The 26126-nt window shown below is 49.6% G+C and overlaps 1 protein-coding gene and 1 non-coding gene across 2 annotated transcripts in view; one reads left to right on the top strand and one right to left on the bottom strand.

The window, feature by feature from the left end:
- Positions 1 to 26126, bottom strand: part of DOCK1 (dedicator of cytokinesis 1) — a 254913-nt gene that overhangs the window by 58440 nt on the left and 170347 nt on the right. Inside the window, exons 28-29 of the mRNA XM_049790591.1 lie at positions 21941 to 22042; positions 18362 to 18456 (exon numbers count right to left, since the gene is read on the bottom strand). Of these exons, the coding sequence (XP_049646548.1) occupies positions 18362 to 18456; positions 21941 to 22042 (197 nt within the window). The remainder of the gene's footprint in view (positions 1 to 18361; positions 18457 to 21940; positions 22043 to 26126) is intronic.
- On the top strand, positions 1756 to 1858 carry LOC125995383 (U6 spliceosomal RNA). Its single transcript, XR_007490920.1, has one exon. It is a non-coding gene; the product is annotated as a U6 spliceosomal RNA (small nuclear RNA).

Here is a 26126-nt window from a genome sequence, read left to right as displayed (position 1 = left end):
CAGATAGACTAGTTGTGAAAACCACAACTGCAACTGGCTTCTCCCAGTGACCTGAGGTCTTTAATGGGAAGAGAAGAACCACCCCCTTGGGTGGAGAACAGGTAGGAATAAGGGATCAATCCAGAGGTACTTCTAGTCCATGAGTGACAAGAACAAACAATGAATTATCTTGACTAGAGTGAAAACCAGTTATTCCAACAAGGGGCTGGGACCTCCCTGTCTTGCAGTGAAGCCAAACTCTGGAGGCCAGCAGCGAGAGACACTCCCACACCCCTACCAAGAGGAAAAAGAGGAGAAAAGAAGGCACAGAGCTGGGTCTGCTCATGAGATTCCTGGATCCTGGAGAGCCTCGGGCATGGCTCCCTCTGCACCTACAGCCTGGTATGCCCTCAGTTTTTTCCACAGAAGCCCTGGGAAGGGCTCGGCACTCCTGCTTTGACAAGAAGCAAGAACAGATTAAAGAGCATGAACATGGCAGATGCCAACGTCTTGCAGGGACTGCTCCAGATGGGGCCCTGGCAGAGCAGACTAGACCAGGGTGAGATGGCAGAGCCCATAATGCAGAGTTCACTGGGTTATGGGAGGGGTAAGAGGATAGGGTGGGGAGTTGGGGAGTTGGGGGATTCAACCTGAGTCACGTGGCATGGAACCCAGGGCAGAGTGGTACAGAGGGGAGCAGGCATCCAGGTGAACCTGCAATGGGAAAGCAAGTGGGCAGAGGGTCCAGAGTGTGGAGATGCCACTATTGCCCACAAGCATGAACAAGCAGGATGGATCCCAACCCTCATCTAGGCCTGTCCTGGACCCCATAGGGCCCCAGACTTCTAGCCCTAGTTCTGACCTTGCCTGGAACCTCCAGACCACAGCCCAAAACCTTCGATTTGATTCGATCATACCTGACGTGCCCCCAGCCACGAGACCACATGAAGGGGCCATGGGCAGCTTGGCCGATTTTGCAACTCCTTCCCGACTGCCTGGCCTCTGGAAAGGTCAAAAATAGGCTTTAAAAAAAGTACAAGCCCACAGCTGCCTCCAACTAGTGCCAGAGTGCCGTCTTCCAGTGCTCGGGCTTCTGGTAGGTGGACCCTCTTTCCCTCCTGGCTCTGCCCTGTACTCTCTGCCTATGCTCACAAGAGTTGAGGACAAAGGTCCTACAGCTATGAATCCAGCAGAAGCGTCTGTCTTGGTGGAAGGAAGCAGGCGAAGCCATGTACGGCTGTTGAGTTGAGCTTGTCTACTCACGAAGTCACACACATTCTGTGCAGGTGTCGTGAAGAGGCAATGGGGGGGCTCTAGCTACCCCTGAAATCCCCTCAATCCTGCTGCCCCCCCACTGGGTACTAACTGAATAAATAGGGAATACCAGATGGGACCCACAACAGCTTTGTGGATCCTGAGAGCTGGATCAAGTGCCAACCAATGGTCAGTGGACAAGGAAGACGCGGCTGAGACCCACTATAGGACTCAACTCATCTCTGAAAACAGGGGAACCTGCCAGCACAGGTCTGGGGGGGGGGTGCTGAACAGATGCAGAGGAGGAACAGCCTCATTCTGTCGGAGCGGACACAGAGACTGAGCACAGAGACAGAGGGTTAGTTATCTTGTTGCCTTTCTCAAAAACTAGGAATTGAGCTTCCACAGAACCCAGTGATTCTGCTCCTAGGAATTTATGCCAAGAGCACAGCCTAGGGCTGGAAACAACCCAGAGATGTCCACAAACAGATGAGTGGGTCAAGAAACTTAGAGTACATCTACGTGCTCGCTTCGGCAGCACATATACTAAAATTGGAACGATACAGAGAAGATTAGCGTGGCCCCTGCGCAAGGATGACACGCAAAAGAAACTTAAGAGTCTGTTGGAGACTGTTTGGCAGAGGTCCCTGGGGGGCCGCAAGAGTCCATCTACACAGTAGAACACCACTGGGCCCTAAGAAAAGGGAACATTTACTCACAATAGCCCAAATATGGAAGCAACCCAGATGTCCACAAACAGATGAGCAGCAGGTCAAGAAACATGCGGTAGGTCTATGCAGTGGAACACTACTGAGCCATATCAAAAAAATAAAGTCATGCAATTTGCTACCATCGTCTCGAAAGTGTCATGTTGGGTGGAATCAGTCAGAGGGAGAGGGACGGCCGAGAATAATCTTTGAGATATAAGAGGAATATAAAGAAACTTATTAATGGCCACAGAAATAAAGAGCACAGAATTGGATTTCATTAGGAAGACTGCCCCAGGTATGATGAAGAGTCATTTGGGGAAGGGGACACTAGGACAATGTGGGTAGAGACAGGGCCGGGAATGTACCAGCCACAGTCGCAGGCTGGAAGCAGTGGGAAACTAGACACTACAGAATGGATGGGTGCTGGAACACTGTATGCCTGTGAAATTCAAACACAAATCTCTTGATAACTTTGTAATTCGGGGGTATTTAAGAAACAATAAAAGGTCCTCAAGCCCCATCAGTGCTCACCTGAAGGGATGAGGAGCAGAGGCCCCTGGGATGAGAGGTGTCAGCTTTGTGCTGATGGGGGAGTGGACGGAATTGTCACCCGTGATACAGACCCACCTGGTAACAATGACACCCCCATTAACATGAGAACACACAGTTTCTTTAAAACAAATCAATGTGGGCCTGGAGCAATAGTATAGTAGAGAAAGGTTGGCCCCTCAGCACAGCCAGGAGGAAGCCCTGATCACTGCCAGGTGTGACCCCAAATCCCAAACAAATAAACAAATAAAAACAACATACAAAGAAAACATATCTGAGACAGGAAGTCCCACAGCAGAGTTCCAGGCTGAAGAGGATGTGGAAGTACCCGGAAGTACCCTAATTGCAAGAGGGCCCCCCCAAAATTGCCTTCTCCTTGCAGTGTGGCTTCAGAAGGAGGCATCCCAGGGTAGAGGGGCCCCAAGTTGGTGCCCCTTGTCGCCTGTCAGGAAGGACAGTGCTGGCCCGAGTTCCCTACCTGGAGCTGGGAGATGCGAGGCTGACACCGGCCGGCCGCCTCGCTTCCTAACGGCAGTGACGGGTTCCCCGAGAAAAAGCCTTTTCAAGTGCCTGTGGGAACTTCCGCCTGCCCCGCTCGGCCGGGAAGCCTCTTTAATTGAAAATATAATCTGTATCGCGGAGATTAAAATATATTAGATTCATTTTGGCTCGATTCTTCCCCATTGTCCCACATACATTTTCTTTATGCTACACAATCAAATTAGTTCCCCTGCTACGGAAATTATTTCAGGGCGATAAATCAATTTTATGGGGAAGCGATGACGGAAGGTCCTATTTTTAAAGGGAAAGCGATCATCGATGCAGACAATCTTCGTAGGAATGTGCATGGCCCAGAGGAGTACTTGGGGGACCCCTGAGGGTCTGCTCACCTCCAAGTGTTTCTCCCCAATACTCCCCTCCCATGTCAGGTGTTCAAGAGTCAGGGAGGGGCCGGGCTGCACCCATTCACCTGCCACCAGCTCAACAGTTGTGCACATTAGATGAACTTGTTCCATGTTTGTTGCAGGGAATGAAAATGCCTCAAGTGGAAGCTTCATTTCAGCAGGAAGGGGCCCTGGAAAGGTAAAGGCAGCTGAGGGTGTTCCATGAACCCCAACATGCAAATATGGTTTTGTTTGTTTTGAGGGCGAGACACAACAGTGGTGCTTATGAATTATCTGGAGCTGGAGATGGAATTGGGTTTACCGGAAGTGCTTAGACCACCACACCATCTTTCTGGCCCCTGCTCCACAAATAAGAATGCATGGGCCAGTGAGCAGGTTGTAGGGCCTCAGGAAGCCTGCCCAGCCACTCTCTTAGACCCCATCCTCCAGAAGGTCTGGGGCAAGGGGAAGGAGGGGGGTGGCTCGAAGGGATCCCTTGGCTGACATGAGGGAGGAGCAATGGGAACTCGGAAGGGGTCTCTCAATTGGGTTCACATGCTCACTCTTCTTTGGAGATTCATAGAAAGCAAGTGTGTATGGGGGGGGGGACAAGAGGTGGAGGGGAAACGGATGGTTTCAGCATCATGAATGGGAAATTACCTGAGGGCCCCCCCCCCCATCTTCCCAATTGTCCTCGAAAAATTGGGGGTCCTGTTTCAGTGAGATGAGAAACTCAATATGGGGGTGCAGCAGGGGAGAGGGTACTGGACACATGATGCCACATGGTAAAGCAGTGCCAGTCCCATGGGGACTCTGTTGCCCAGCAGGTGTCCTGGCAGGCCACCTTTGCAGCTGCTTCAAAATCTCAAATGAGGTTTGAGAGGGAGGAAACTGAAGCAAGAAATAGCCCAGCAGGAGGCTCCCACCCCAGGGGCTGTGTCGAAGGTCCCAAATTAATCCAACAAGACCCCAAACAAAGCGATTTTTTTTTTTTTTTGCTAAGTGGATTTTACTTTTTAATCCTCAAACGGTTCCCAATTTATTGTCGGAAAATCGCATCTCTTCAATTAGGGCCAATTTAGCGGTTACTCTTTCCACATAATACATGTAAATATTTTTCTTAATTCTCACCCAGAGAGACATTAGGGTGAAATCCCTTTTACAGAATCAAGGCACATACGCTCTTCACTTTACTTCAATGCCCACATGGCTTTCTTTTCGGCTTAATTTCATAATAGCTACAAAAATCTATCACGTGGAGATATGCGTAAAAGCCCCCCAAACAGTTATCCCATTTCCCCATGCTGGAGTCAGTGCAGACTGACCGTCTCCCCAAGAGGAAGGCAGATAGCAGAGCCTGTGCCACAGGGATCATGGGGGATGCAGATGTAGTGAACCCCACCACGACCCCGACGGTCGACAAATCTCAGCTGCACAGGTGCCTCCAAGCCTAATTCCTTGATGCAGAGAACCAAGCTCTGGCCTGGTGTCAGACCTAGGTTTTCAGGGGGCAAGTTACTGCTCCCTACTGTGCGGTCTGGAGCATTGGGGACCTCTCAAACCCTTAGATGAAATGCCCAATGCTGGGGTCCTTCCCTGCAGTGACATAGCCACCCAGGGTGTCCAGCTCTGACCCTAACTTAATAGGACATGAGCTGGTAGCCAGTGGAGGGACTGGCGGTGAGACACTGGCTTCTTCCATTCACCAGGACACTGACTCACAATCCACATTCCCACCATCTGCCCACCAGGCCTGATTTCTGGGGGGTGGGGGTGGGCGTGGACATATCTGCGGGGTTCCTTAAACCCACATTCCCTCCAGGATTCCCGAAGATATAAGTGTTTCACAGCCAGCACAAAGCAGAGTTTCTGGGGAAACTTGGTGTCCTTGGGGAGACATAGGAATCTTGGGGGAAGTAAGGGTGAAGGTTGGAACAGCCCAGATCCATGAAGCTTGGAGCACCTCCAAATTCAAGGTACCAAAAAATACCCAGATAGTGAAACAAGAAATCTAAGAGCCTAAAAGGGAAACAGGAGAGAAATTGGGGTGTAATCTTGTGACCTTGGAACCACTGATGTTCATGGAACCAAGAGAGGTGCCACTATTCTGTTAAGAGAACTGAGCGAGTGCCATTCTAGAACATTTGGCTATTGTCCAATTAATGGTTCATCTCCTGTGGGGCCAGAATGATGAGAAATACCAGGATGGGCCCAGAAGGCACTGGGACCTGGCCTGCTTCTATGGCCCCTTTCGTGCAATTCTCTCAGCAATCTTGGGTCCTGCATTCATGCACAGAGAGGGCTCTGGGGGCTGGGTCCCCTTTTGGTGATCACACATAGTCCCTACAGCGGGGGGGCAGAGGCAGACCCAAGGTTCCAGGGTTTCTGCTCTGCTGAGGCCCTGGGAGGGCAGAATTGGCCCGACTGGATCTTTTCCTTCACAGTTAAGGGTGATGTGAAGAAGCCTGACTAGGCCCATAGCAGAACTGAAACTGGGTGTCCAGAAGGGACATCCTAGTGTCCCACACACAGCTGTCTTACAAGCAAACACCATACAGGACCCCCAAAACTGCAAGGATCTTTTCTCTCGACTCAGGCAGCCTTGAGTCCCAAGGTGAGATGGTGCAAGGCTGGCTTGTCTATGTAGGAAGTGAGTTGGAGTCAGCTCTGGGCTGGTTCTCCAAGGAGCTGGTGGTGCTGCTGGCTGAGGCCAACTTCTAGGGCTGGGAATTAGGAACTTAGGTTCAAGGTGACCCTAAGTTCCTAATAGCAATCTATTTACTTTCCAGAAAAATGCCCCATGGCTTGCGGGCACCAGCCCAGAGCTGCAGACTAGGCAAAGCTTGCTAGATGTTGCCTCGAACAGATCTTACTCATCCACATTAACAAGACCCTCTGGCGGGAGGGAGGGAGGGAGGGGGAGAGAGAGAGAGAGAGAGAGAGAGAGAGAGAGAGAGAGAGAGAGAGAGAGAGAGAGAGAGAGAGAGAGAGAGGGAGGGAGGGAGGGAGGGAGGGAGGGAGGGAGGGAGAGAGAGAGAGAGAGAGAGAGAGAGAGAGAGAGAGAGAGGGAGGGAGGGAGAGAGAGAGAGAGAGAGAGAGAGAGAGGGAGGGAGGGAGGGAGAGAGAGAGAGAGAGAGAGAGAGAGAGAGAGAGAAACTTTTCCTGAGGACTGGACGGCAGAGTCATGAATGGCTCAATTTGCTTCAGAAGAAGTACAGAGGAAGAGTGATAATGTAGGAAGGAAGAACGGGTCGTGAACTCGGCCAAGAGAGCTGACTTCAGGGACAGAGTTCCTTTCCATTACTGCTTTATTAAAACTGCCTAAGAAACTTCTGGAATCAGTGCTCAGATTTCACAAGACCCATCTCCCTAATTAGTCACAGGCTTCAGGTAATCCCCAAACAGAACGGTTTCTCTGAGGAGATGGCTGGGTACTTGGACCCGTGCTTTGACACAGAGTATCATGCAGGTATGCCTGGCACAGGGACCCTAGTTTAAAGGTCCCAGAAGGTGGACACCATAAAGCACACAAAAATAATGGTGCTCACCACCAGGAACCAATGTTGTGATCTGCAGAATAGTTTTCAAATTCACTTTTTCCCTCCAGAGGGGTTATTGCGCAGGGTGAGAATGATTGCTGTTCCAATATTGTGTTTGGTGGAATTAATTAACCAATGTCTGTTTCTCCTCAAGATAATTGAAATAAAGCCTCCCCTGGCCAATGCTGAGATGAGAGCAGGGGAGTCCCACTGGTGGTGAGATGTGGGGAGGCTTTGGGGCTCAGAGTCAGAGCGGCTGTCGCAGGGGAGATGCCTTCCCTGTGTTTGCCACATGGAACTGGCTGCCACAGCGGGCTCAAAGCAGCCCGATGCCAGACAGTCCCTCCACAGAGACAAGTGAAGGAAGTCTCAGCAGCAGGTCACATGTTCTGAGAAACAAGGGAGGTGTCCAGGGCAGTAGCAGCAGAATTGGGGAACCTCGAAGACCTCTGGGTGCTGGGACATGCTCAGACACCTTCCCTGAGTTGAAACCTGGATCTGGGCTCTCAGAGTAGCTGAGGCAATCCCAGAAACACAAGACAGGGTTTCTCAGATGAAAGGATCAGCCTAGGGGCCGGGCATGATGCTCCCTCCCTGCTACTGCATGGCCCCTAAGAAACGTGGTAAAGGCTGAGGTCATGCTGTTTTTGAGTGTCGGGGCCTGTGTCTCACATGCGTCTCAGGCCTATGCTGCATCTTTATCTTCAACTTGGGTGTGAGCCCCAGAAGCTGTGAGCACAGCACAAGGAAGCAAGGTGCCCAGGAGGACCAGGGGAGAACCTCCCACCCGAAGACTGTGTCACTGATTCACTGAAAGGGCGCCAGCCCCGTTTCACCATGGGGTTGGTTAGTCCAGGCTCTTGGTTTCTCTTCATTACCCTCTCAGACAGATTGGGGTAAAGGTAGGCCCCACCCCTCTGCCTGGCCTACCCTTGCGGTGCGGAGGTTCAATTGGATATAGGGTCGAGAGCAAGGAGATAACCCATCACCTCCTGTCCTGCCTTTTGGGGGTGATAATACAGCTCAGGCCATTACTATGGGGCACAGAAGCTGGATTCCAAGGCACAGACCCAAGACACAGGGAGAAAGTGACTCAGACATGCCCCAGATATGAATAATCCCCACCTCCTGCACAGGCCCCAGACACTTGTTACATAGGAACACTGTCTGAACCAGACATGGGCCACAGGTAGATCACGAGGAATCAGTCCATGTGCAAAAAAAGTCCCTCTGCTTGGGGCTGGAGTGATGGTATAGCAAGGCATACCATAGTAGGGCATTTGCCTTGTACACAGCCAACCTGGGTTCAATTCCCAAAAATCCCGTAGGGTCCCCTGAGCCTGCCAGGAATGATTTCTGAGCAATGAGCTAGTAATAACCCCTGAGCACTGCTGCCAAAAACAAAAACAAGTCCCTCTCCAAAGTTGACCACCCTCAGCATGATGCCATCTTTGGAATGTTCCAGATGGGAAAAGTAGCTGCCAGAAACAGAGCAGGTGAGGGAGAGAAGGGGTTGCAGCAAATTATTCCACTGCAGGATGCTCTGGGGAGGGGGGGCAGCCCTGGTTCTTGCTACTGCAGGGAAAATCTTCGATGATCTGGAATGAAAACCAGGAAAACTGCTTCTTCCATTCCACCAGCTTGAGTTACATTTCGATTATCATGGAAAAGGAGGGTTGATTTGATTGACTTATTTATTTTGGTTTGGTTTCTGGGCTACATCAGGCAGAGTTCAAGGGTCACTTCTTGTGGTTCTGGAAACTAAACTCATGTCTCCAAGGCACGAAAAGCATGAGCACATACTTCGTGAGCCTCTTCCAGCCCAACATGGTTCGATTTGATGGCAGAAGGATACACAGCACAGTGTGGTATGAACAGGGAGGAAGCCTACGAGACCCAAGTAAGCCCAAAGGATTACACCCTCCACCAACTCTCTACTGGAATTCACTTTCAGTGTCTCACCTGATGGGATTCAGAGTGAATTACCTGCAAAGACACGCTGTAGCCCTTGGCATTAATTCTCACTGCCACATAGCCAATGTGGCATGCACGCCGGGAAAACCCGGGCATAACGTATTTTAGAAAATTTATTTAGGCTTAAGTATTTATATGTGGCCTACTATCATGACTGCCTTGCTTCAAAATCATAGGGAGAATCCTGGCTAGCTATAATCTAATATTTTATTATAAACATTGTATATCTTTGCTAGTCACATTGATTTATAGGAGGTGAGCAGCGGCTAAAACAGGAATCACCTGATTATTACAGTGCTCCTGTGTACAGACACTTCTGGAAAGCCGAGCTAAAATACAAAACTCTAGCATACAGGGAGGAAAACAAATAGAACAGAAAACAGTCTTTAGAGCATCATGAAGCAATGAAATTACTCTGTGGAATTACTCTGGAGGTGCTGGGAGAAAAAGTGACCTGCCACCTTAATATTCATTCAGAATGAAGCCACATGAGGGAACAGAGAGGTAGTACAAGGGGTAGTGTACTTGCTTTACACAGGCCAACCTGGGTTCAATCCCTGGCACCATTTATATTCCCCTATGCCTCACTGTGACTGATCCCAGAGCACAGAGCCACGAGTCAGCCTTGGGCACTGCTAAGCATGGCCCCAAACAAAAAGAAGCCACAATGTCACTAGAACCAAAGACCCCACTGAGTGGGAGAAAATATCACTATGCATCTCAGCCCTGGAAGGGTCAGAATCTAGGGGGGGCCAGAAGAGTGAGCAGAGCTGACACTGCAGCCACCACATAGCATGAGAAGCACAGCTGCCCTTGAGCATCTCCCAGAAGCAAAAGATGAGCTCTGAGGACCCACCCTCTGGCTTCAGGGGCTCTTGAGAAGAATATGGAGCATTAAGACAAAGAGTCAGATTGTGCTCTGAGACCCCCTAAATTATCTCCTGTGGAGAAAACACTCCGGGGAAGCATCAGGCAGATGTGACCAGATGGCCTCCACCCTATGTCAGTTTGGGAATGGGGTAGCCTAAGGCTGGAGTCAAAGGAAAAGAAGAAGACAGAAAATGGACACCAACCCGGGGACTCTGGAGTAGGGTTGGGAGATATGACAGGAGACTGGAGAAAGTTGGGTTTAATATGGAAATAATAACAGAGTGATATAAAAAAAATAAAGCTGCTAGGAGGGTAGGTGCAGTCATACCATGAAGAGGGAATTGAGAACCAGTAAACTTGGGTTGAACCCTGAGTGGAAGGAATGATGGGGCACACTGGAAGTTTCCAGAAGGAAACAGGGGGAATGGGTGGGAGTCTGCTGGGGGTATAGCAGAGATAACTGGAGGGCACTTCTCCCAGGCCCAAGGAGGCCCCTTTCTAGATACTTGTTGGGCTGACTCACTTGTGTGCAGGAGTGGGGGACACCCAACAACTCCCTCCACCAGGCCACCTTCTTCCTGGATGGAGTGACAAGGTGTGTTCAAAGGAGCATCCCCACTCCCAGATCCCCACTGTCCCAGGCTTCCTGCAGGAGGCAGTTTATAAAGCACCACCCTCATCCCCCCCCCCACAATGCACCAAGGGGTGCTGGTCTCTGTCAGGGTCCTTATGTCCACCACACAGAGCCAAAGCAGGGCCAGGGGCCAAAGTGCGAACCCTCCCTCCCCTCCGAAACACATACCCCAAGATGAGGAGGCTCTGCCCAGACAAGTCCAGACTAAAAGGGTAGCAAGGGCAGCCATATGCCCCACTGAAAATGTCCAGAGCCTTCTGGTGTTTTCTACAACAGATGTGGTTTCATGTGCAGATAGGAGAAGGATCAAACTCAGCACACAAGGTGGGCTTGATCCCATGGAACGAAGACACGGGCTCCTGAGTGGAAGCCTCAGCACGGGGTTGAGGAAATAATAAAGGGACTTGGAAGAGCTGCACACCAGCACACATAAGCTGGCAGCACCATCCCGCAGCTCACGCAATTCCACAACACATACAGACCCGCGACATGCCCTCACCCATGAACGAAAAATTAGTCACTGAAGCAACAGATGGCCCGGCAATGGCCACTCACGGTCCCTTCAAATGGAAACTGAAAACACTATTTCTAACACAGAGAGAAAGCTTGGGGAGCACATGATGGTATAATGACTAGTTGCCAATTTAAAAAAATCAACTTACCTTTAGCACAAAGCACAAAGCATTTAGCACAAAGCATTCTTGACAGCTGAAGTGCAGATAGAGAAGTCAAATAAAAAATGAAAGCTAGAATGGAAGAGAGAGTTCTGGATGGACGCTGCCAATTTGAAAATACCATGAAGAGACGAGATAGATGATGAAGTTAAACATTTGCATGCAAAATAATAAAATATATCAAACAATCTGATAAAATAATATACGTGAAAATATTAAACAGGCTATAATAAGCACTACCAATATGAAACTACCAATAAAATTCTTAAAACAAACCAAGCTTAGGGGCCGGAGTCATAGCGCAGTAGTAGGGCGTTTGCCTTGCATGCAGCTGACCCAGGACAAACAAGTGGTTGGAGCCCCTGGCATCCCATATGGTCCCCCAAGTCAGGATCGATTTCTGAGCGCATAGCCAGGAGTAACCCTTGAGCGTCACTGAGTTTGGCACAAAATAATAAAAAACAAAAACAAAACCAAAAAACTTAAAAACTCACAAGGCAAACGGGCAAAGGGTTTTTTCAAACAGAATCTACAGCTAGGAAGATGCATAGAAATGATTTTCATCTTCCAAAGTATAAAGAAATGCAAATATGAACATAACAAGGCCAGATTTTGCCTGTTAAATGAACAAGGCTTTTTTCTTTTCTTTTCTTTTTAAGATAATACTGAATTCTGGCCAGGGGACAGTAGTGACATTGGACAAATCCTTTTGGAAAGCAATTGGCAACACGTATTAAGTTCCCATAATCCCCTTTATGGGAAAGGATCCTGGGAAAGAATCCAAACCCCAGACACTGAAAACATGATCACTGTAAAAATGGGGTACTGAAAGTTCCAGGGAACTAGCAGATAGGATGCACTCAGATACTATGGGACAGCCTGACCAGAGCTGAGGGCACAGAGTACCCTTCATGATGAGTCACTAACCTACAGGATCCACATCGATTCTTTCCTGGAAGGTTCCAGTATTGTGCCTTCTAGAAGCTTCCATGGCCTCCATGGGCAGATGTGAGGGTCAAGACTAAGGAAGTGGGCTGGCATGGCTCCCAGGGCCCCAATTCCCTGGTCAGACTGAACCTGTTTCCTTTCCTGACCACAGCAGCCATGGCCCAGGGTTCCATTCCTGGCACCTCTGAAGTAACCCCCACTCCCACAACAGTGAACAAGCTTGAACCCACATCTATTCTACAGGATGCTGCTCCTGCACCCCAAACCAGGTAGGTCACCAGTATCAGCCTCTTAGCACTCAACCACTCAAATAACCCCCTCCTAGAAAGGTCACCTTTGAACCAGGTTCCCAGAACCAGTCCACCAGTATAAAGTCACCCCAAACCAGGGTCTCAGCCACAGTCTCTCAGCACCCAACTACCCTCATAATAAAGGTCACCATCAAATTAGATTCCCAGCCTCAAATCCCCCTGCACTGAATTCTCCAACTCTGGCACCCCCAAATCAGCTCTCTACCAAGTCCCTCAGTGCTGAATCCCCCAGCCCTATCACCCCCAAATAAGCTCCCTAGTAAGTCCCCCAGTGCTGAATCCCTCTAACTCTATTACCCCCAAATATGCTCCCTAGCAAGTCCCTCAATTCTGAATCCCGCAGCCCTGTCACCCCTAAACAACTACCGTGTCCCGGACAGCTTGACCCCAAGGCATGGCCATTTGATGCCTGCCTTTCAACAGCTCCCTCGGGATGGCTCCTACATCATTCCTCAGTCAAGGCTTGGGCCAGTACAGAGCCCTGGGGAGTGGGGTATAGCTCCCAGATGTACTAAACCAACACCACGGCATCTTCCAGTTTCCTTCATGGGGCCCCCCTCCCCCACTCTCCGACCCCAGCAGGCTGATGTAGCAGCTCCAAGGCTAAGTCAGCTACTGCTTGAGGGTGCCCAAGATAGCCAAGAGATTGGCACCAGGCCCAGTTCCAATGTCTCCCGCCAGCCCCTGACCTGGAAAGCTCTGGGGTCCTTTGCAGGTCAATCCACAGGGTCTCCAGAGGGTAAAACCATGTGTGTCCTGTGTGTCTAACGGCAGGAACATGTCTGTCCACGCTGTGTCTGTCACAGGGCAGTGCAAGGCCCTCTGCCCGGCTCTCTCCCCTGAGGCTCCACACTGGAGCCTCTTGCAGAGGGCCCCAGCCATGGCAGGACAGCACACACTGGACCATAGATGGTTCCGTGAGTGGCTCTAGACATCTGAGCCCCAGCTTTTATTGTGCTGGGATCCTTTTTGTTAACTTTCTTCGAGTGACTACATGGCAGTATGTTCTGGGAGTGCTGCTGCTTTACGAATCTGCCCCTTGGAGAACATTCAACAAATCCACTTTTCAGTTTCCAAATAAATCTGCATTGAAGTAGCCAAGCCCCAGGGCCCCCCATTTCCAACCGTGGTGGGAAGAGAGACAAATTTTCCCACACAAGCCAAACAAGGGGTTATTGAAAACAAACATTCACGAATGGAAAGAGATTAAATCAGGTCCTACTGTAAATTCCAGCCAAGTAACGTACTAAACCAAATAGCCTGGTGTCCTGCTGCCTTCAGGGATAAACTGGTCTTCCTTTGAGCTGTTTCACATGCAGGGGAAATTCTGGAAGCTTCTAGCTGGGAGTAAAGAAGGAAAATGGGGACATGGGGAGGACCTGAGAACAGACAGCCCACAATGGGGCAGTGCCTGGCCTCTGCATTTCTTTGCAACGCAGAAGTCTGGGATAATGAATGGTGCAAAGGTTCTAGAACCTTTTTCTAGAACAGGGACACTCTTATGGATGATTATACACCTGAAAATAATCTCATCCTTTCCTCTACATCGTCTCCCCCCAAAATAAGGGCACCGGCAATACCTGCTCATAAAAATAACCAGAGATTTAATGCCTGCAAGTGAAAATAAGCAGAGATTTAAAGAGCATGGCCTACGCACATGCTAATAACCTGAGCCATTAGCCCAATTAAACCTGTTAACACACAGTTAATCAAAACAGCATAATCTACTTAAGTGGTACATAAAGGGATGGAAGACGACCAGAAAAGGGGACACTGGCCTGTGGGTGACAATGATGCCGGGAGAGGCAGGTGATACCTGATGTCTATACATCAGTGGGGATGTGCATGGGGACCTGACCCCCTCACGTTTTCGGCATGCCTCCACCTTCGGGTCTTCAGGGAAAACTCGAGCTCACTGAGAAGTAGAAGCAAGAAGATCAGTTGGAGGCTAGTGGACCGACCTGACTTGCATAGAGTAAAGGCAAATCACAGGAAGCCTGGAGAGTGCGTGCCGACTTACAAAGATGAACCCACTGTTCCCACCCTGCAGCCCTTCCCAATTGTTCAATGAGCGAACGGTCATCAAGGCCACGCTGGATGAAAGGTTTCAGAATTGGGAATTTCTCTCTCAGATCTTAGCAATGCCCCTAGAATTGAGGGCCCTAAAAGCCTTTTCCCATTAAGATCCTTTTCTAAAAGGGAGCCTGGGGGGCTGGAGCAACAGCACAGTGGGGAACATGTTTGCCTTGCACATGGCTGACCTGAGTTCGATCCCAGGAATCCCAAATGGTCCCCCGAACCTGCCAGGAGTAATTTCTAAGCAATGAACCAGGAGTAACCCAAAAACCAAAAATAAAATAATAAATAAAGAGAGCCTAGTTCATCCCACTGGAGGGTGGCCCCACTTCTCTGCATAGAGGCAGCTGGGACAGGCCCCCCTTTGTCATGGCAGCCCCGGCTGGTGCAGAGGGACTCGGTCCAGCGCCCAGGCCATTAGCATCCATATCGCTGCTGCACACGAGCCGGCTGCTGCCTGGCTGTGGGACATTCATCTTGTGTCACTGAGGAGCGAGGAAGGTGCAGTCAGCAGTGGGAGATGGGCTGGAACGCTGACCCGTAATTTCCGGGCTCCCCCAGGCAGGGCACAGCTGAGGAGATGGAGAGGGAGGGGCCTGGTCGGGGCTAGAGTACCCCTGCAGCAGGGGAGAGAGAGAGAGACCGTTTTCTGCCACAGCCAAGGGTTCCAGGCCTGAGGACTCAGCTCAGGGCAGATCTTCTTCAGGTCTCGGCCAAAAGTGAGGCCTGAGTCTGGGACGGGGCCTCAGGCCAGAAGGGCAAAGCTGCAGATAGAATAGGATCGAACTACCCCAGGCTGTGAACTGAAGCATAAGGGAGGAGCTTGGAGCAGATGGTGAAGAGACTATGGAAATTCCAGAACTTTCCCCCCCCAGGGAAAATGCACTAACTTCTCCCCAAGACTCAACTCCCCCAGATGGAGGGGCCCTCCCAGAGCTGAGGTGCCCGTAAGGGTCTGGGTGCAGAGTCATTCCCATGGAGAGAGAATGAAGGCTCCAAGACTGGTGCTGTGAAGGGCAAGAACTGGGAGAAGGCACAGGCAGTACTCAGGGCAATTTCTACTCCCAAATTTAACAATCTCTGACTTGGGATTCCCACTTCCTTCCTGAGAAACAATGTTTGTTTTTTATTTTGTTTTTTTTTTTTTTTTGTTTTACCTTTCCCTTCCTTCCCTGAAAAACGATGTTTCATTTTTTTTAATCTTTCCTTCAGTCCTTTGTTACTTGTGTTGGGATGGAGTTTCTAACAACAGCTGTTGAGATTTACAATTTCAAAGGTGGGAATGACTTTTAGATGTGCTTAAAATCCTTAAGTCATTGGATGGGTAAAGCATCAGTGAAGAAGCCCATATATATTTTTTCTTTATTTTGCTTTGGTTTTTGGACCACACCTAGTGAAGCCCAGGAGTTAGTCCTGGCTCTGAACTCAGAAATTACTCCCAGCGGTGTTCAGGGGGATGTCAGGGATAGACAAGTTGGTGCAAAGGCAATCTCATTACCTTCTGTTCTATCTCTACAGCACCCACATTTTAACTCCTTATTTCTTGGTGTGGGGGCCACATTCAGCAGTGTTCAGGGCTTTCTCCTGGTCCTGTGATCAAGATCACTTAAGGGGACCCCTTGTAGTGCTGGGGATCAAACTTAGATCTGCTGAGTTCTAGGCAAGTCCAAAGCATACAATCTCTTCCGCCTGAAACTCACACTTCCTTAAAATACTAAACCCTACTGTATTTTTATTTCTTTAAATTTTAATCTTTAGTTAATTTAATTGATTTTTAATCACCATGAGATATATGTTATAAATTCGTTCAAGACTGAGTTTCTGACATGCAAAGTCCAACACCCTTTACCAGGCACATTTCCCGACACCAGTGTTCCCAGTTACCGTCCTGCCGTCCCCGCCCAGACTTCTCACCTTTTATCATGCCATCTCTTGGTTTCTTTTCTTTCTTTCTTTTTTTAATTTTGGTTTTGGGGCCATACCTGGAGGTGCTCAGGGGTTACTTCTGGCTCCGAGCTCAGAAATTGTTCCTGGCAGGCTCGGGGGACCAGATGGGATGCCAAGGATGGAACCCAGGTCTATCTCAAATTGGCCGCATGCAAAGCAAATGCCCTACCGCTCTGCTATTGCTCCAGCCCCTGTCTCTGTTTCTGTCTCTGCCTCACTCTCTCACCCCACTTTTTCAGGTACTGTGATTTGCTATACATTAAAAATAAACAGATTCGGGCCGGAGAGATAGCATAGCGGTAAGGCGTTTGCCTTGCATGCAGAAGGACAGTGGCTCGAATCCCAGTATCCCATATGGTCCCCCAAGCCTGCCGGGGTGATTTCTGAGTAACCCCTGAGCGCTGCCGGGTGTGACCCAAAAACCAAAAAATAAAATAAAATAAAATAAATAGATTAAATAAAAAAAAATAACAGCATAAACTCAAACTCCAAACTTCAAGGAAAGATGCTACAAAAGCAGCACAGAAACCATTCACCCAAAGCTTCCTGCTCCCCCACACTGTGTACAGGAAACAGGCTCAAATGCCCCCATGGGTAACACTGCCTCAAAGCAAGCAGTGTTCCCCCAGTAAATGGGCGGATCCCCACCCATCTCTCATCTGTCCCAAGGCCACAGGCAAGGGGAACACCACATCACATGTTTCATGTTTCATGAGTCCACAGAGCACAATTCAACTCAGAAAGCAGCACTGAGCCCAGGGAGATCTACTAAGCACAATGAGTACCACTAAGCCTAGGAAGCACCAATGAGCACCTATGAGAGCAAGGAGCACAACAACACAAGAACTGCTGTTTCTACAGATGAAGCAGCACCTACTGAGCCCAGAGACAACCAGAGACACATGAGTGAGTGAAGGATGGGGATGTGGCTGCAGAGGCCTTGTGGGGCACATGGCCCTGCTTTGGGAATGGGCCGCACACAGGACAGGTGGATGCCCAGGATGGGGGAGAGAAGAGGGGAGCAAGAGAGAGAAGAGGGCAAGCAGTCTAAACTATCAAGAAGAATACAGATGGGACATGCTCAATGACCAAGTGAAGATCTAATGTACACATAACCAGAGTGAGGAGTAATGAACACATCCACACTCACACTCACCTGGAGTGAGGTCTAATGAGCATACACATGTACATTCTGAGTGAAGACTAATGAACACAAACATACATGCACACAGAGACACACACACCTGGAGTGAGGTTTAATAAACATACATACCTGGAGTAGAGAACAAAGAACTAATTAACACGCATCTTCATGCAAACACACACATACAAACAGTAATGAACATAAACACACACAGAGTCAGGTCTAATGAGCACACATGTGTACAACACTCTCAAGCATGTACATATGCATGATTTCTTGTAGACACCACCCATGGGTCTTAGTGTTTCCATTTCTTACAACGCCGTATCTACCAAGAGCAAGAAAAGCCATAGCGTGTCAATAGACACCCACAGACAGACAAAAGGCATAGTGAGGCCCATACGGAAGGGACCCGGCTGCACGACACTGGCCTCTGAGCTTCTACGGACACCCACACACCTCTCCAAACTCAGAGCAACAGCAATGCAGGTGACCAAACAGTCACAGATGCACCCGCCAAGTCTCAGCGAGGAAGGTTGAGCGCCACGGGTGGCTCTCATGGAAACCAAACAGGCCCATGGGACACGGCGCTCACCTGATCTCAGCAGGGAGGCAACAAGCAGCCCCAGTTTAAGTTCATCAGCAGAAAGAGAATATCTGAGCTCAGTGGGGTGCTAACAACTCTCTTAAAAAACCCGGTGTGGAATGTGGAGACAGAAAAAGTTTGGCAAATGAGAAGGTGCCGATGAACGCAGGCAGGTGGCCAGTGGGTCACAGTAGGGGAGTGGGGAACTCTGTTGGGGGTACAGGGCAGAGTCTAGGCCACAGCAGTCTCCCCCAGAGAGAGGGGTAGCCCCCTCATACTCACTTATTCTGCACCATGTTCATGATGACCCAGTCGAACGGGTAGACATTCTTTCCGATCAGGTTCTTGAACATGATGAATGTTTCCATGAGGAAATCCTGCAAAGCAAGAGACGTGAGCCCAGCTCGTCTAAGCAAGGTGGTTCCCTGGCACCCAGCATCCCGAATGACCCCTGAGACATGGCAGCCTCTGCTCTTCTGCAGGAGGAAAACCCTGACAATGCCGCTGCCCTTTCTCCAAGAGAGAAACAGGCAGAAACAGCCCCAGGCTCTTCTTTAATCATCCTAAAGAGAAAATTCCCAGCCAGGGACCAATCTGTATTTACTCTTTCTGCTTGAAGCAAACATATTTCTTTCCCCACCCTACAAACACAACATGCAGGTTGTAGCTTTTTGTTCCACATCCTCGGAATTTGTTTTTCATTCTGATCAAGAACAGCCAGGTGGACCTGGGGCGTGACTGGCTCTTCTTCCTTCTGGTGGGACTGACTGAGGGGAGCCTCAGCCACAGTTCCTGCTTTCCAGGTGCCATGGGTCTCAGGGCAACAAGGCGAAGTCTGCCACCATCACAATCACATCCCCAGAAGCTCTCAGTTAGGACCCTGCCAGCGAGTGACACCCCTCACCCCATCCTGCCTGTACCCTGCAGACTTTCCCCTGCCTAGAAGAGGGGTCCCCTTTTACAAAAGATCCATCCCACATTGTCAGAAATAGGAGAATTTCCTGACCCGCTCCTGGTCACTTGCTGAGAAGTAAAGGAAAAAAAGCAAATGTTTTCCCCACTCCCCACGGCAGCCCCAGGCCGAGTGCCGTACACTCTTCTTGTGGGTCCTGAGCACAAAGGAAAGAGATGAGCTAGAATTCAGTTAGGCAGAGGAGGCCGTGCCCAGAGATTGCTGAAGAGTAGCTATTTCTCATTTATTTAATCTTTGGAATCATAATTAGGTGCAAGGTCTGTGAAGACCAAGGTGGTAAACGGGATTTAAAGAGCCACTTGAGGAGATGAAGCACAAGGACCGCTTGCCAGGTTGGTCGGCCAGCAGCAGGATGGGACCTGGCTGGGGGGGGGGGGCATGCCTCCTTTGCAAATATCCTGGCTGCCAGCCCCGAAACACCCCTATGCACAAAGGCTTTGGGGAGCAACTGAGACTGCCCCAGATGCCCAAGTCTCACAGTGCAGGGCAGGAGTGCAGGAGGGTCACTTCTTAAGCATGACATGATGGGACTTGGGGGCAGAAGCCAGCTAGCAGCAGCTTCTGGATGGGCCAGAGAGTCAGCTCGTCCCTTGGTTCCCACAGGGGCCCCAAGTAGTTACACAGGTGCATTAACAGGCACTTTGCAGAGGGATGCCAAGTCTGTCTGTCTCTCTCCCTCCCTCCCTCCCTTCCTTCCTTCCTCTTTCTTTCCCTCCCTCCTTCCCCCTCTCTCTTACCTTCCCTTCCTTCCTTCCCTCTCTCCCTTCCTTCCTTCCTTCCTTCCTTCCTTTCTTCCTTCCTTCCTTCCTTCCTTCCTTCCTTCCTTCCTTCCTTCCTTCCTTCCTTCCTTCCTTCCTTCCTTCCTTCCTTCCTTCCTTCCTTCCTTCCTTCCTTCCTTCCTCCCTCCCTCCCTCCCTTCCTTCCTTCCTTCCTTCCTCCCTCCCTCCCTTCCTCCCTCCCTCCCATCCTTCCTCCTTCCCTTCCTCCCTCCCTTCCTTCCTCCCTCCCTTCCTCCCTCCCTTCCTTCCTTCCTTCTAGAGCCCATACCCAGCAGCCTTGGAACTCAGTAATCACTTCTGTGCTATTAGGGAACGATGTGCAATGCTGGGATTCAAACCTCAGTATGCCTCACGCAAAGCAAATCCCTTCCTCGCTGTCATCTGCTCTGACCCCACCATCTTTCTCTCCATGGATCAGCCTTCCTGCCTGGCACAGTACTCACTAGCAGGCAGGCAATCTAAATAGTGCTTGGAAAGACCTCGAAAGTGGCAGCTGCGGGTGGGACTTTGGGGGCAATGATGCCTGTGATTCCGACTGGCAATGACTCATCCCCCAGAGTGAAGCTCAAGCGGAAACCCTGAAGTAACGCTTGCACCAGGAAACCAACCGTGGAGAAAGCAGTTCCCATGTGATCCTAAGGAGCACACTGGCCACTTAAAACAGCTCCATGTTTACATGGGATTGGTGCTTTCAAAAACTGGCAAAATCTGAAGCTGGAGTGATAGCACAATGGTGAGAACACTTGCCTTGCACATGACCAACATGGGTTCAATCCCCAGCATCTCATAGGATGCCTCTCAGGAGGGATTCCTGTGTGCAGAGCCAGTAATAACCCCTGAAGTACCACCAGGTCTTGCCAACAAACAAACAAAAAACTGGGCCAAATACTCGAGGTACATGGTTAGGAGACAGGGACACAGCTGGGAAAGTCCGAGAGCAAAAGGAACAATGAATGACAAAGGTGTGTCGGCTAGAGGAATAAATCTCTGGTCATGAATGCCAGTTGTTAAGGGAACAACTACTGAATTGCTGACAAACAGCTGATTTTCTGAAATGCCGTGACTCTAGGGAAAATACACTAGGAAATCAAATCTCAACACCATCAAAGTGTAAGCATGTGATCAGGCTCCCGGTGCCAGCAGATGGCTCCTTTGGGGTAGGCAATCCCCATCCACACAATCTGGAATTGGGGCTCACACCTGTGTAGGAACTACCTGAGTCATGGCAAGCCGCACCCTTTTGAACTCTGTGGCTTCCATGCTCTCAAGGCTAAACTAGAGCCTCGCAGCCTTGGAGCCTCGGATTCTGGGCCTGGTAGTAACTGAGAGTCCAGGTTCTGAGCCGAATATTGCTTCTCCATCTGGGGATTTTTCTTACTCATCTGGGAAGGAGATGTGAAGAGCAACATTCCTCTCCCTGCCTGGGAGACAGACGGTCAAGACTTAGCCTGACCCAGATCAAGTCTGAATTCACTCTGCCTATACTGCTAAAGACTCACACGAATGGATGCAAACAGGTTGCAAACAGGTACAGCAAGGACCCTCGAAATTGCTCAATGGCATAAAAACCCGCAGCTGTATGCAAAGTCCCACAGACAGACACTTTCTGGTCCCTTCCCTTTGATTCATGGAGAACTACTAGGATATTAAGGTAGAGATCCTTAGTTCTATCCCCAGAAATAGGCACGCACGCTTACACAAATGTGGAATGCTGCCTGTCTGTGTATATGTACATGTGTGCATTAAGCAGCAACACTAAGATGAAAACTTGTGTCAGGAATACTCCTGTAAGGCTGGGGAGATAGTACATGGTAAGGGGGTACCTTACATACACCCTGCTCAGGTTGGACTCCTGTCACCATGCAGTGCTCTCATCACTGATTCGAAGCAAGATGGAGGCCTCTGGGTACAACCAGGTGTGACCCAATAGACCACCCCAGGAGTGCCTGGTGGTCCCACAACACCCAGCCAGCACTACATTTGGGCCCCAGCTGGCTGTGCATGGTCAGGGCAGCCCCCAACTCCCCTGAGCACTGGGAGCCAATGGCCCTGTCCACGGAGTGTAGAGAGCCAGCCCTGACAGGGCGAGGCAGGAAGGGCCACACTCACCACCACATCCGTCCTCATCTTCCCGAAAGTCTTGATCAAATGTGCATAATGATAATCCTCCATCTGCCGTAGAATCGCTGTCATGCAGGCCACGAAGTTTCCCTGTGGAGGAATAAAAGAAGCCATTCAGAGGGGGTCCTGGCCAAAGTGATGCTGAGAATAGAGCACAGAGGCTGGGACCCCTCAGGGAACACCCATGGTGTCCCAAGAGAAGGCCTAAACCAGGGCTCTCAAACTCAATTTACCTGGGGGCCGCAGGAGGCAAAGTCGGGGTGAGGCAGGGCCGCATAAGGGATTTCACCAAAAAAAAAAGTCCTCAAATGTCATTATTAACAGTTTTAATTATTTCTTCTGAACATGAATAGAACATTGAGTGAAGATCATGAACAGTTCTTCTGAACATGGCCTCTTTTGCCTATTCCTTGCTGCCAGAGACTTGACAGCGCTTCTTCTCACAAATCTGAACCACATTTGGCTTTAGAGAGAAAGCAGCTGAGACCCTCAGCATGGCTTGAAGATGATCATCATTATGTCTAGACCTGTTCTTTGACTTATTGAAGTTCAATGTGGAGAATAACTTTTCACACAAATATGTGCTCCCAAAAAGGCACATGGTGCGCTTGAACATTCAGGAAAGCTCAGGGAAGCTGGGGGGCAATTCTCTCTAAAATTGCCCATGCATGCCTGCTTTGCCACTAATCTCTCTGAACTTGGCTTTGAGATCAGAGTTGCATTGCAGGTCAATGAGCTCCATTTGAAGCACAGGAGGGGCATCTTGCACATCAAAGGAAAAGGGGTCCACAACACACACACACACACACACATACACACACACACACACACACACAACTACATTTTGCAAACAAGGGACATGCTTTAGCTACCATGAAATCAGCTGAAAGCCATCAAGTGAGACAGTGTCCAGATAAGCCCCTAGTCTGGCCTGTTCAGTGAAGCCCCGGATCATACCCTTTTCCCAAAGTTCCTCTTGGAAGCAAAACGTCTGTATGCCGCAATGTCTTTTCTATGTGAAATGCGTGGGCTCCAGTGAAATATTCAGTCCAATATTCCCTCCAATCTCTCCCTTTTCTCTCCACAGTAGACACAGGAGCGTCCAAATGAGCCCTCCCCGGGCAACTTGAGCAAATACAATCATGGTAACGTGACACCTTATATTTGCTGGAAATGCAAATTATCTGTGAATCAGGGGAATGGCTGAGGCTTCGATTCCAGGTTGTATTCAAGGCAAGTGCTAATATAACAGCGCTGGTTCTCGGCAGGAAGCCTGGCGTGGGGCAAGAAAATGTGAGCTGCGCTCACACCTCGGAAATAACCTGCTATTCTCTGGCCTCCCATGGACTCAAAGACTTGCCTAGAAATTTTCCTTTTACACTTTTGAAGATGCCACTTGGTGGACTACTCAAAGTGGCCATGCTGATTGTGGGGGGGCGGGACACGTTCCCCTCAGTTCCTCAAGCAGTGTCAACCCCCTCTTGCCTTTGACAGCCAGTGGCCTCTTCCCCCTGGACAATCCCCCAGCAAATATCATGTGGTCAGTCCAGTTCTGTCCCACAGGTGGCATCTGACTTGCTGCTCCGGTCTCCTCAGCCATGCACATGTAAATTATCTCTTTTCTTATAAAAATTGATATTTATTTAAAGAACCGTGATTTACAGTTATGGATGGATGAGTTTCAAGTGTATCACTAATTCAGCATCAATTCCATCACCAGTATCCATGCCCTGCCCCAGTGCTCTCCTATTCCATCACCCCCCACCAACAGCAGAAAATGAGAACCAGGCACCAAATGCCTAACACAAGAAGATGTGAACTGCATTAGTCATCAGAGATGAAAGCGTTGCACTCCTTACTGGCTTGCCAAAGAGCGATGACGCACTTGACAGATGATAAGGGGGAGTCTGGGTGCAAGCCGAGTCTCAACACTGAGAGCAGGATGAACACACACATATGCACACACACACATGTGGACACACACACATGCACGCATGCACACATATACACATGCTTGCGTATAACTCAACGGCTCTACACTATCAAAAGTCATTTGGAAATAGGCTTGAAGAGTCTCGGGGACTGGAGGGGAGATGCACCTCCTGGGAGATTGTCACCCTCCACCAGGGAAGTAATCCTAAGCAGAAAACCTAATGCACCAAGATGTTCAAAGCCACACTGACTAAGGTCTATGTACAACAGTGAGAAATTATGCGCCTTTTCTCTGTCCAGTCTCGTTAGGTCAAAGTCTGAGTACAAAATTGAAGGCAAAGATCAGAGCGATAGCATAGCGGGAAGGGCATTTGCCTTGTATGCAGCTAACCCAGGTTCAATCCTTGGCATCCCACAGGGTCCCACAAAGCCAGGAGTGATTCCTGAGTACAGAGTAATAGCCCTGAGCACTGTGGGTGTGAACTAAAAAAATAAAAAGAGTGAAGGCCCAACTCGAGGACTTTGAGGCAGTGCCAGGGGATCCCCAAGCAGAGCCACAGATGCCTGCCAAGGACTGTGGCAAAGAGGAAGTGGCTGTTGGGGATTCACACGATGCCCCCAGGAAGCTTCCGTGATCAGCTTGTATGGAGAATTCCGCTCTTTCCAGGACCCAAACAGCCAGAGGGGCAGGACATCTCCCCCCATGCTCTGAAGACCAATATGGGCGCATCACACTGAGCCCCTAATGCTGTCAAACTGTAGAGACACCCAAGGGCTTCCCCTGCAGGGCAAAAGCCAGGTCTGTGAAAAGGGAGGAACAAGATCACTAAATTGGGGGGCGGGAGGATCCCACTTCTCAACATACATGATGTCTGCAGAAAGCCTTCAACATGCTGACGGGAAGCAGAGCACACAGTTAGAAGCTCATTCCCTGTCTATGCACAAAAATAACCCCTCCTAACTGGCATTAAAAAATAAAGAAAAAGTAATCCTTAAGGGTGAGCTTTCTTATTATCATCATCATCATTATTATTGTTTTTGTTTTTTCGCAGAATGACAATGGGTAAGAATTGGAGGCGGAATAGAGAGGGATGAGGCCTCAGGGATTCTGAAATTTCTGAAGAAATCTTTTTGGAGAGCATTCAAGCCACATAATGAAACCTGGAGGGAAGTTTCTAAGGAGAGCACAGAGCTGGGAGTCCCTACAGAAGAGGCAAATGGGATGTGGAACAGGCCCAGGCTCACAGGATTCTTAAGGAGAGACTCTGAGAGCTGGCAGAGCAGAAAATCTTGTTTCCTGGGTTGGGGGGGCGGTTAGGGGGAAGAGGGGGCTCAAGTGGCCTTTGGGAAATTGAGAGGAGAGAGCCACAAGTCCCAGCATCACTACACAAGGCAGGGCCCAGTGCGCAACTAGCTGGAGTGAAGATGCGGTGAAGTTTCCATAGAGATGGCGCTGCTGGGAATTTGCTTCAGCTACACCAATTCCAGTCATTCCAACCACATGTTCCTTCATCTCTGCTTCTTGCACTTAGGAAGCAAGAAAGAAGTACACACACACACACACACACACACACACACACACACACACACACACACACAATCACAAAAGAACAGAGAAGAGATGCAACTACAGACAAGAATATTCTAGAAGTGAATGGACAAGAGCCAGGCTGGTAGGTAGGTCATGGAAATCCCTCTGATCCCTGCAGAGAGTCTAAAAAGGACTCAAAGGGAGGTGGGGTTCTCAGAAGGAAGGTCCTCCACCCCTGTAAGGAGAAGCCAACCATAAACCTGAGTTCACAGCTCACCCACTAAAGGTACCTTCCTGGAGCTTAGGAGAAGCTTCTAGACTTTGCAGATGATATAGCTGGTGTCATATGGTTGAGGAAACCAAATGACCACCATCAAATGCTGTCAATTCTCGCTCCCCCCCCCCCCACCTATTCTCTGTGTTCTCAGTACCACACTATGGGGTGTAACAGCCGTGCTGGGGAAGCATTCAAGAAGCAAGGGGCATAAGCAACTGAGGATCTCTACTGTGACGCTTGCCCTGGAAGGACCATCTGCTCCAGAAGCATGGGGATTGGTATGAGCAGCCTGCAACAGCCTTGAGCCCTGTACATCACACATGAACAATACATCCACAGAAGCCAACCAGGACACAACCTCCACCAACTGAGGTGCAGGAAATAAGAAAATTCAAAAAACTACAACAACTATGAGTCAATAAACAGGAGCATCA

The sequence above is a fragment of the Suncus etruscus genome, chromosome 17, assembly GCF_024139225.1.
Source record: "Suncus etruscus isolate mSunEtr1 chromosome 17, mSunEtr1.pri.cur, whole genome shotgun sequence".
Taxonomy (NCBI): Eukaryota; Metazoa; Chordata; class Mammalia; order Eulipotyphla; family Soricidae; genus Suncus; species Suncus etruscus.
Note: the sequence above shows the minus strand (reverse complement) of the source record. Positions and strands in the feature narration are given on the sequence as shown.